This window comes from Glycine max, chromosome 11, assembly GCF_000004515.6.
Source record: "Glycine max cultivar Williams 82 chromosome 11, Glycine_max_v4.0, whole genome shotgun sequence".
Classification (NCBI taxonomy): domain Eukaryota; kingdom Viridiplantae; phylum Streptophyta; class Magnoliopsida; order Fabales; family Fabaceae; genus Glycine; species Glycine max.
This window is the reverse complement of record NC_038247.2, coordinates 39,360,484-39,372,683: the sequence shown is the minus strand read 5'-3', so window position 1 is coordinate 39,372,683 and position 12,200 is coordinate 39,360,484. Positions and strand designations below refer to the sequence as shown.

The window sequence follows — 12,200 nt, the reverse complement described above, 5'->3', positions numbered from 1 at the left end:
ATCAAGGCAAAATGGAAGCAAGCAATAAGAGATTGTTTTAAATAAGGTAGCTCTGCAGTTAATATTTTTGAAGAAATCAACTCCTTTTCCCTTTGCTATAAAAACCTGGTATTATATTAGGAGCTATCTTCTGCAGAATACGGTTGGATTACCCCGTATTAAATCAAATATATGTAGTTATCCCATTGCCTCAAAACTTCAAGAGAACATAAGATAAAAAAAAAAAACCTAGCTTCTGGGAAAATATTTATCATTCTTAACATTTTCTGTCCCAGTAACGGAAGGTTACCAAGACAATTTCAATAAAAAGTTAAACTTTGCAACTAATCCCTATGGTAAGTTGTTGTATGAGCATTTTTTTTTCTTAATTGTTAAAAAGGATATCATTTAATTTTTCTAGACCCTCTTTCCAACAACATGATATCACCAAATTGAAATAGTAACCGCAAATTTCTATCAATTGTATTATTTTGTAACAAGTAGGCATCATAATGCCAAGGAAAATGCGACATCTGCTTGGAAAGAAAACTAGATACTTTCATAGATATGCTGGACATAAATGTTTAAAAGTAAAATAGAAAACATTTAAAAGCATGATCTTAACTAGAGAGGAAAGCTAAAGGGAAAAAGGAAGGGCGACAGAGAAGGGAGAAGACTTTCCTCCATCCATTGTGACGCTGATGCATCAAGTTTTGATGTCTTGACCTCTTGCACAAGCAGTAATTACCTCACAACCTCTATTATAAGGATTTGCTCGTATTGCATGACAATTGTAGTAAGAAGCTCCAGCCCTATCACAGGGAACCATGTCTCTCTTGAGTGTGTCATAGCTAATGTACTTTTTCTGCATTGCCAGAACTCTTCTGTTGGTCTCCGAATCCATCTCCGGCTCTGTCAAGCTCAGGCACTCCCCAATGCTCTTGGTGCAAACCCTTTTGGTCATCACATCTACTTCATGGAAATTGAGGTCCACAAATGGTAGGCCATTGCAGGTGTAGAACAGAACAAGGGCCAGACAGAGGGAGATCATGGAAATGAATCTGGGTTGGGACATTGCTGTGTTTTGTTTTGAGTTAGTGAAAGTGAGATGCTTGGTTTGGTTGTTGGAGGGTTATAAATTGGGCATAGGACATAGCAGGTGTTACAACTATAGTCAACTATTTTAGTGCCATCATTACTGTCAGCAACCCACAATGAGAGATATCATTACATCCCAGAATTAGTATACAGTCACTGAAATTTATTAATCTTTCAGAGTGCTTAGTATTCTTTTCCTCTCATCAATGGTTGATTAGTCAATATGAATCTTTCTCCGTGAATAAGTTTTTTGTCTCTCTTGCTATTCTTCAATAAAATATAATAATACTACCCTCAGCAAACAAATAAGATAAATGTTAATTAACGTCTTAACAACATTATTTAAAGAAACTAAAAAAATAACTTTTTGGGAGATGCAGAAAACGAAAAAATTTGTTCTCGTGTGATTTTAAAATGTGCTTTCACGTTGTTTTCAATAAAAAAAATCCACTTTTAATTCTTTAATCACTTATATAAAAATAAATTTTAATTCTTTTCTAATAATCACCGTTATTAAGACATAGTTATGAGATTAATCTCTGGTCTAAGATTTATTGTGTATGCTTGGATTATATTTGGTGAGAAAAAAATCAATTGAATTTCCATAATAAATTGAAATTCAAACACACTATTAATAACAATTAAATTTCTTCATTTCTTCTTAAGAAGAATGTATTAAACATAAATCAAAATCAGATTCTTTTCCGCAAATTCAGCATTTTTGTTGGCAATTGAACCGCAAATTATCTTAATTACCTATATATTTAGACATCATAAATAGTGTTGCAAATTATCCTTCATCCGTTCCCAAAATATATTTGAACTTCTTGTGTATCAGCAACACATAATAAACAGAGTACTTTTTTTTTATGCTCTCATGTCACAAACAAAAGTCAATTTCTTTCAATATGTAAAATTCTTTTGATAATATTTTTTTCATGCACCAAAGAAGAATCGTCTTATGACTCAAAGATCACCACACAAGAAAATAAAATACAAAAGGACAAACCTAGATTAAAATAACCTATAGATCTAACATAAATTATTGAGGTCAGAAATAGGGGATGAAAAGATTTTCACAAGAGAAAAACGGCATTTTTACCGCGCCAAAAAAGGCTACGGAGAATACTGAAACAAAAAGAAAAGGAAGAATGGAGAAAGAATAAGAAAAGGATGGAGTTAAATTGAAATAGTTAATAACAACAAAACATTTGAGTAAAAATATGACAAAATTAAAAATGTGTTATTACAAGAAAAGTGTAATAGACCTTCCTTTTTTTTTTTTTTTACTGATTATTGTTGTTTTATTACTACTATTTAACAGGGATTTAGCCTTTTCTCAATCAATATGTCGACAAAAAGAATAACGGGAAGAAGTGAAAATGAAGCAAGTAAACTGAACAAGCAAAGAGCATCCGCATTAATTTTGCTGAAGATAAAATGATGCATTTCGGCTAAAGTTACCTTATTTTAGTTTAGAGTGTGTTTATTTTCGAAAATAATATAAGCAGCTATAAACCATGAATGAATTACACTGGCATCTGAAGTTTACAGACCAAGGAGCTATACATCTCAGAAAAACATTCAATCAATAACGGAAATATGAAGCTATATGTGGACTGAACTTCGAAGTAGGAAACAAATTCTTGTGTCTTATATAATGGCCTAAGATATATCCTCGCTATCAACGTAAGAATGAGTACGATTGAAATGAAAATACAATCATGCATCTTGTTCATTTTGTTCAGAAGTTGAATTGGTTGTTGATGTGACCGCAACTTTCCATCGTATTATGGAAATGGAAGTAAAGGTTAGTGATAGAATTATTAGTTGTAATGGAGTGAAAGTGAAACGAGAAAGATGGAACAGAAGCGAGGGCCACTTAACCACTTCACTTTAATCAAAATGCAGAATAAAAAGAATGCATTCCGCTACCTTGCATTCCAATTCAAACTTTTACTTTACAGTACCCATCCGACAAAGAAAAGCCACGCAATTATGTTTACACGAAGAAGAAAGCCTGGCTCTGTTAAATAAAAGCAATCTAAACATAATGTAGAATCTTATATATATGAATGAGTGATTCTGTGGCAAAAGCCACAAAATAGGTATTGAGCTGCTTGAAAAAGGAGACGACGAAGCTGTTGTTGGTGGAAGTCCATGATACTATCTCCTCTGTGGATGAATCCTTCTTCGATTGCCTCAGACTCAGACCAGGTTGACTTTTACTTTTGCCCACCGGATGGAGTGTATGCTTCCACCAACCTCGACTCCACCATGCACAATCTTCACACGTATCAAACCATGTCATTGCCAATTACAAACCATCATTTGACCTCTTGTACCTAACCCTACCACCAAAGTCATGAATACAAGTCTGGTTAGAGAACAAATAAAATATATTATTTGATTCTCAATATTAGTTATTAAATGAATTATTTATCTTAATTTTTTTATCTTATTAGGTTGCATAAATTTAAGAAATTTACACAAAAATTCACTCTTGTATTACTAAAATTTGTGTTTAAATTAATTTTTCATTGTATTTATGTTAATTGTGTTGGCTTGAAAAGTATTTTTTACGGATAAAAAATAGTTTAAATGTTTGCATAAAAAATGTCATGTGATATATTCTGATGACAATTTTTATTTAATTTATCATATTTGTAAGCAACTCTATAAAAATACTCTTACCAGTTAAAGTGTTTATGTAAAAAATAATCATTTAGGACTAGTAATTAGAGTACTATATTGGCGCCGACAAGGTAACGGACGTTAGCTATTCCGTGAGTCTGGGGTGATTTGTCGGACAGTAGCAAGACCAAGGCTTTAAATTATACTAGAATTCCATTGATGCGTCTGCACTTTATCACAATCACAGGCTAAGCTTCAACAATGGACAAGTCGTGCGTGATTTCTCCAAGTTGCTACGACAATCATCACCTCTGCTTTGCATTTCTCTTCTCCTTTCTCTTTTGCTCTCTGCTGTTATCCTTTCATGCTCCCAACCTCCTCCGACTCACATCCAAGACCAAAAATGTCACAGATTCCTGCACTGGCCGCTATGTTTACATTCACCAACTCCCCTCCCGCTTCAACGATTACTTGCTTCAGAATTGCCAGTCCCTCACTAGAGGCACTGACAAACCCAACATGTGTCCATACATGCAAAACAATGGTTTAGGTCCTCACATTACCTACTCCCAAGGGCTTTTCTCCAACAACACTTGCTATGCCACCAACCAGTTCTTGTTGGAAGTTATTTTTCACAACAGGATGACCAAATATGGCTGCTTGACCAACGATTCCTCCCTCGCCTCTGCAATTTTCGTCCCATTCTATGCTGGTCTTGATGTTAGCCGTTTCCTTTGGCTCTCTAATCTCACAGAGAGAGATTCCTCTGGTCGTGATCTTCTTCAATGGGTCGCAAAAAGACCCGAGTGGAAGCAAATGTGGGGCAGAGATCATTTCCTTGTTTCTGGGAGGATTGCTTGGGATTTCAGGAGACAATATGATGATGCGTCCTATTGGGGTAGTAAGTTCAGGTTTATACCCGAATCCATGAACATGTCCATGTTAGCAGTTGAAGCAAGTTCGTGGAATAATGACTACGCAATTCCGTACCCAACTTCTTTCCACCCATCAGAGGACACTCATGTTTACCGGTGGCAGAGAAAAATCAGACATCAAAAGCGGCCATACTTGTTCACTTTCACCGGAGCTCCAAGGCCTGAACTTGAAGGTTCTATCAGGGGTAAGATTATAGACCAGTGTCGAGCTTCGAGTGTTTGCAAATTCGTTGACTGCAGCTATGGTGTAGAGAGATGTGACGACCCCATCAATGTTATAAAGGTGTTTGAAAGTTCTGTGTTCTGTTTGCAGCCTCCGGGTGACTCATACACCAGAAGGTCCATTTTTGATTCCATCTTGGCCGGTTGTATTCCCGTTTTCTTTCATCCTGGTACTGCTTACTCGCAGTACAAGTGGCATTTACCCAAGAATAGGACTAAGTACTCTGTGTATATACCCGTGAAGGATGTAAAACAATGGAATGTCAACGTGGAGCAGGTGTTGCTGGGAATTCCAGAGGGTGAGGTGTTTGCAATGAGAGAGGAGGTTATAAAGCTGCTTCCAAATATTATCTATGCAGATCCTAGGTCTAAGTTAGATTGCTTTGAAGACGCGTTTGATTTAGCAGTAAAAGGAATGCTTGAAAGAATAGAGAAGGTGAGGGAAGCAATGAGGAGTGGGAGAGATCCTAGCATTGGTTTTGCGGATGAAGACCATTATAAGTATACATTTTCACAAAATTACAGCTAAAGGAAGACACATCATATTATAGTGCATATCGTTTCATAGTTAACATATTCCCTTCAGAGAATCCCGTGTAACACTTTTTTTTTTTTTTTTGTGGGTATTCTGGCTTTTCTGATTTACTTTTGATTTTGCTTTTTCTTGGCCTATAAAGAAGGAAATCCGATTGCAATGATAACAAGTGAAGAAAAAATGTTTGTAACTTGTGAAAAGAAAGACAAGCAACAAAAGTACTACTATGGTTTAATGTCACCAAGCAAATCAGAGTCTTTCGGCTGGCTTGTTATAAGTAGAGAACATTTTATTATTATTATCTTAAAACTGCTTAGGACGTTAATTTGATAGATTTCAACAGTAACAAGAGTAGCAGATGCAGAAGTGTGTAGTAATTTTTGACCCCTGGCTCTCTAGAATAACTGTTTACCCTGAAAGACATGAGCATGGGATGCATGTGGCAGTGTAGACATAGTCACACGGTGAGTCACAGTCATAGTGATAAAGGATGGGACATTGAAGCCGTATCACCGCCTGCAATTAAGGTCCCCATTCCACGAGTATCACCATTACCTGTCTTTTTTCTATAAAGGGCACGCAGTCCAATTTCCTTTCCGAAAACAAATTGTCACCTGGTCAAAGTTTTCTTTTTCTCCCTCCATTCACCCGTACGGCTAAACAAAAGTAACAAAGATTAATAGAAAAAACTCCCCGTTCTTCTTTAGATCAAGATTAATAAAAATAATTAATTTTATAGATAGGAATAAATTTATCTTAAATTTATAATATTATTCTAAATTATCATTCTCATTAATAATTTTCTTTCTTTCAATGATTTCTCAATATAATTTTTTTCTTTTTATATTTAGGAATATTTTTAATCTAAAAATAATTAATACAAAAAAAAATTATAAAATGAGTCTTATAGAAAAAAGTTAACACTATTTTAAACTTAAATCCTATAAATAAGAACTAAAGGAATATGTTTTTAATCTCAAAAAATATATTTTAGTTTTACTTTTTAATTTTTTAATAACAACAAGTAGGGAACATATTTCAGATTTACTTTTTCACAATTTCAAGTGTTTCTTCCTCAAAATGTTAGAGCTTTCACCCTTTTTTTTTCCTCATTTTACTTCAAATTAGTAAAATGAATCACATGCACATTTAAGAACTATTATTTGATATAAAATTAAATTTAAAGAACTTCTTTTTATCAAAATACACTTAGGTTAAAAGTAATACAAAATATATATACCTCTTGAAATTGTAAAATAAATGAACAAAATAATTAATTCAAAATATCTATGTGATGATAAAATATTCTAATTGGAAAATGAATATCAATATCACCTCACAATGACAATTTTTTTAACTTTTTATAAATAACAAAACTAACAAAATCAAAATCACACAAGCAAATTTATAATGAAACTACTATTGATTCCTACCCTTTTTTGTTACTGGTCCCTACAAATATGAGAAAATATCCCTTACCCCTAAGTGCAAATCCTCCCCTGGCTTGCGACCCCAACCCCCCTCCTTCCCCTTCCTAGCAACCATCACCACCACCCCAATCATGGTCATGCGTAACACAACCATGATTCCAATAATGTCGTGCGTCTCTCTCGACACTAAATCTGTGCACCACCCCTTTACCATGATCTAACTACCACCATGCAATCACAAAGCCACCACTACAACTTCCTCTACACCATTGACAAGCCATGGTCTAGCCACCTTTGCACCGTTGCCCTTACACGCACTTCCACTTGCCCACCCCTGCGCGCACTACACCACCAAGCTGTACATCACCATCGTTGAAATAACAACGAAAATATAATTATGTTGAAACAATACAACATAATCATATTTTCGTTGTTACTTTTTTTTAGCACCTCCTAATGAAAAAATGAAAATACAATTTCATTATATTGTTTCAATGAAATCACTCTCATTGTAAATTTTCCTTTTCAACCTTTTAATATAATGAAAATATGATTCCGTTGATAAATACACAACAAAATCATATTTTCGTTGTATATTTTATTTGCATCCCATCACATAATGAAAACACGATTATGTTGTACAACTATAAAAATGAAATTGCGTTGTGAAAAGGACATTTTTGTAGAAAAAAAATTGTTGGTATTAGCAATGGCAATGGGCCAATAACAACTCCCATTTTCAAGGATCTTGCTATTTACATCCCATTTTTGTTAAGTACAATCCCATACCTCCCTTTCTACCCGCCGACTACCCATTATACCATTTTCCCTTAAAGATGTACACCCCTTATGTTTTCTAGAAATGTATTTATGGATTTAAATATACCTATTATGAAAATATATATCTAGAACTACAATTTATAGTTATGGAGATATACTTCCAAAATAGGTATATATTTTATAATAAAAAAATCACTTAGGAATTAAGATTGTTGACGAGAAATACAAAAAAAATCATTAATAAGATAGACACTTATCTTATACCTATGTTTGTTAGTCTTATTTTTATCTTATTATTGGGATTCTTTAAATCCTATCTAAAAATTTATTTTTATTCTATTTTCATTATTCTTTAAAGCCTAATTTTAAACTATCTTCATCATATATTCATTATATAATATTGTGTTTTCATCAATAACATACAATATTTTGTGTTTTCTTTCATGTGACACTATCTTTGATGGTATGTTCATGACTAACTTTATCTATTATGCATCTTAATTGTAAAGTAAAGTTTTTGATGATAATTTTCTCCTTTAAGTGTGTTCATTCATTTTTTAATCCAAGTCTACGTCAATAATTTCGAGTCTCAATCCTCAACAAATCTTAAAATACCTTGATTGAAATATGATTTGTTATTACTGAAAATGTTTTTTTGGAATAATGTATAACAAACATGTATCTACGGAACTATAAATTATAATTATGATATATTTCCAAAATAGATATATTTAATTCCAGAAGTAGCAAAAGGGGTATACATCTTTAAGAGAAAAAGGCATAATGGGTAGTTGGGAGGTAGAAAGGGGTAAGGGGATGTAACTAAAAAAATGGGGGTGTAAATACTTTACAAAGGTTCACATCGAGCAGCTCAATCCAACATTCATTTATGAGCACATTCTCAAAGCCCAAAATGCAAAGGCAAACTTTGAAGGAAAAATAGAGTGGAGAGTGGGAAAAAAAAATGGTTAGCGGGAGGAGGAAGAAGTGTGTGAAAAAATGGCGGCGGCGAACTCTGAGGTCTCTACGAATAACTCTTTCTTCTTCACTTTGACTTTGATCAGCTCAATTCAATTGTTTTAACTTTTTGGCAGGGTAATGGTCAGAAACCGAGATTGGAAACGTTTCAGTTATTCTCTTCCTCCGCTTCCGCCTTCGGAATCTTCGACGATGCTGCGCAACAAGTTCCTCATATACCTCCTCCTCCCTGCGTTGAAGTCCTTGCTTCTGAGGTATTATTCCTTCTCCCTTCATGAATCATGATTCTTTCAAACTGTGCCGTTTTTAATATTCCTGCACAATTAGGTTCCTTCATCCATCAAACACAACGTGGACTCTGTAAATTTGGATGGAGTTACTTTGTTAAAGGTAATGTTCCTTTCTTTGTCTTGGAATTCTTTCAATATTTGAATGTTTATATTATTTTATGAACAATTCTCAGGGGCGGGTGAATACCCAACAAGTTTTTGGTTTGTCCAACTCCAATTTAGTTCCCTGGAAATATGAAGGTGCTGTCATTTTCTGTTTATCCATTCATTCCCATCTCGTTGATGACTAAGTCGGTGGCAACTTTAGTTCCCTTTGGTCTATAGGAGGACTTAAGCTGTGGGAAGGTTCACTTGATCTAATTAAAGCCCTTCGTTCAGATATCAGAAATGGGCTTATCTCATTTAGTGGGAAGCGAGTGTTAGAGGTGAGCTAGTTTTTCTCTGTGATAAATGATTGGCTGTCAGGTTGTTTAGTTTTCGGGGGAACAAGAATTCTGGCTGTTTAGTATAACTTATTATTAATTGGGTTTGAGTGGAAATTCTAAATTCATACATGGAATAGGAAGCACCGTAGCTAGTATGCGTTGATGTATTTTATATAAAATTTATGTTCTTTTTATACCAGAGATAAAATTGCATTCTGAACTTGCACAACCAAAGGTATGCAATTGTTGATATAGCTGTTAGATGGAGTCCTGATCATAATTTTTCACGTAGAAAGATACACATTGCACGAAGCAGATGCTTGCACCTTGCATAGCACATCTGAGACCGTTTCTTATCAATATTTTGTTATTACACTACACTTAACATGGACATTAACATCACCATATGATGGAGTTCTTAATGTATCTATATATATAGGTAGAAAAGCTGTCTGTCTATCTCTCAGTTTCAAACTTTCAATATTTGATTTTCAGGTAGGATCTGGTCATGGACTCCCTGGAATCTTTGCATTGCTTGAGGTGAAACTATGGTTCATTGGCTTTGCTTTAGATCCTTAACTTTGAAAAATATAATGATGTGCTTATTATGGTTGCTTTAGGGGGCAGCTGCTGTACATTTTCAAGACTTCAATGCTGAGGTCCTACGTTTCCTCACAATTCCTAATTTAAATGCTAATCTTTCTAGAGATACTCAACTATCGTCATTCAACTCCACAATTTGTGACAAGGCAGAAGTTTGCTTTTTTGCTGGTGACTGGAGTGGAATTGATAAACTGCTCCCTCATGTCAGTACAGATGCAAAAAATAATCAAGGTGATGGTTATGACTTTATTCTTATGGCTGAGACAGTTTACTCAATCAACAGTCTCCAAAATCTCTATGATCTTATCAAGAAGGTATTGTTTTGCTCATAGACAAGCAAAATTATATTTCTATGTTGAGTCATTACATTTTATAAAAAATATATAATACACAGATAAATGTACAATTATCTGTGTATTTTTAATTATAAAAATATTGTTTTGCTTATCTACTGAAGTACCAATGCACAGTGCTTGCAACATCCTGATGGAGTTGTGTACATGGCAGCAAAGAAGTATTATTTTGGAGTAGGTGGTGGAACTGGTGATTTCTGTCTGTGGTAGAGAAGGATGGTGAGCTAGCACTGACATATGCAATTATATTCATGCTGGATTGTTATTCTGATTCGCTGTGTTATGTGCTTAGCAGTTGCATAATAAAAAGTAGTGCCCTTGATATGCAAACAACTTGTAGTAATAACATAAACATACTGATCCTTTTAACATATTTGTTCTCCACTATAAGCTTTGCACACACAGTGATTTCTGTACTACCTGTTAGCTGGAACCTTAACTACGGAACCATGTGTTCCATGCCCGATGGGAGTCATCAGAAGCTTGCTCACGTTATGCAATGTGAACTATAAAGAATATAATTTCATCCATTTGAAATTTTGTACAATATATCCCTCCCCCATACCTTCGCATAGCGAAGAGCTTCTAGGCAATGGGGTACGAAGTTTTTTTTTTTTTCCCAACAATGTACTGGTCTCATGGTGTCACAATTGTCCTCTATTTGTATAGGTGTCATGACTAGTAGCCTGGTTGCTGAAATCACAGATGGTTCATCTAATGTTCATGAAGTATGGAAGCTTGCATACAAGTAGTATCGGTATTTTCTTCCTTCACCAGTCAAACTATCCCCGGTTTATTTGCTCATGATTGCCCATGCATGAAAAGGGGGCTGTTGGAAGGGTGGTGATGGGTTGACCATGTTGCCAGTTTATATCCAATTCAGAGGTCATTCATGGCGGACGAGTTTTGGTAATGGTTGTAGAAACCGTATGGTCAGAAGAGAATCTTTACCCTCATTTCAAGCTATACTTCTCTGCTTATACCGGGCTTGGTTTTTCTTGGTCAATTGTATTTTCTAGTAGGTAATGCAAATATATATAATTTTCTCATTTGTGTTTATTTTGACCTTATTCCTAGTGGTATAAGGTTTTTATTGTTGTTGTACTTATTTTGATTGGATGCAATGCATTGCTGGAGCTAACCCCTTAGCAGAACTTAAGGAATCAAAGAATGATCACGAAATGAGGGAAGTAATAGGAAATTTGTCCTATAATTTTAAATTCCAAATCTCCCATGAAATATGATCAACATCAGAAAGATTATAAATGAATCCAACAACTATAGGATCTTGGCATGAAGCTGCAGTAAAAAAAAGGGTCAGAACTACAACCGACAACAGACAGATTATATGTGAAAGGTCAAGAGTCAGACCTACAACGATAATATTTCGAGCAGCCTCTGTTTGGAGGGTTTGATGGGGGAGGAAGACACCCTTCACTTTTGCTGTAAGCTTCACCACGGGCACCACTATTACATTCTTCCTTGTCTCTCACAAGAGCACCTTTGGAAATGTACTCCTCCAGAAACCTTCGTCTTATTTCTGATTACATCAGTAGCTCATCTTGATTGCATTCGGTTATGGAACCATTGTATGCGTTTGAATGTCTTGTCTGGGACAACAGTCTTTTCTAATTTAAATGTGAGATTCACTAAAATTTATAATTTTTAATAAATTTAAGTGGTAAAAAGAATATTAAGATGAGAGTATTAGAAAGAATGATGCTTAAGTTCTTCGATCTTATCATTTTATGAGGTGTAATTGTAGGTATCGTTTACCAAATTATAAACAAAGATTTGAAGGCTCGGGGCACACTTTACACTTATCTTTATCAGTCAACGAAGTTTAAATACAATTAATTGCTGAGTCTTTTCTATTTCTTCTGAGTAATAATGAAACGAGGAGAAAACTTTAGTCCCATTCATGTCAATATCAAATAA

At 34.6% G+C, this 12,200-nt stretch overlaps 2 protein-coding genes and 1 pseudogene across 3 annotated transcripts; 2 read left to right on the top strand and 1 right to left on the bottom strand.

The window, feature by feature from the left end:
• Nucleotides 1–440: 440 nt before the first annotated feature.
• On the bottom strand, nt 441–1,230 carry LOC100787736 (protein RALF-like 24). Its single transcript, XM_003538481.5, has one exon. The coding sequence runs from the start codon at nt 1,052–1,054 to the stop codon at nt 686–688; it is 369 nt and encodes a 122-aa protein (XP_003538529.1). The 5' UTR covers nt 1,055–1,230; the 3' UTR covers nt 441–685.
• A 2,551-nt stretch (nt 1,231–3,781) lies between these two features.
• Nucleotides 3,782–6,013, top strand: LOC100780962 (probable xyloglucan galactosyltransferase GT14). Its single transcript, XM_003537471.5, has one exon. It carries the CDS (start codon nt 3,973–3,975, stop codon nt 5,395–5,397), a length of 1,425 nt encoding a protein of 474 aa, XP_003537519.1. The 5' UTR covers nt 3,782–3,972; the 3' UTR covers nt 5,398–6,013.
• Nucleotides 6,014–8,476: 2,463 nt separating this feature from the next.
• On the top strand, nt 8,477–11,416 carry LOC100781500 (histidine protein methyltransferase 1 homolog; annotated as a pseudogene). The gene is made up of 9 exons (XR_416965.4): nt 8,477–8,633; nt 8,708–8,845; nt 8,919–8,981; nt 9,055–9,121; nt 9,206–9,306; nt 9,802–9,846; nt 9,927–10,223; nt 10,380–10,481; nt 10,932–11,416. The product of XR_416965.4 is annotated as a histidine protein methyltransferase 1 homolog (transcript).
• Nucleotides 11,417–12,200: the final 784 nt, after the last annotated feature.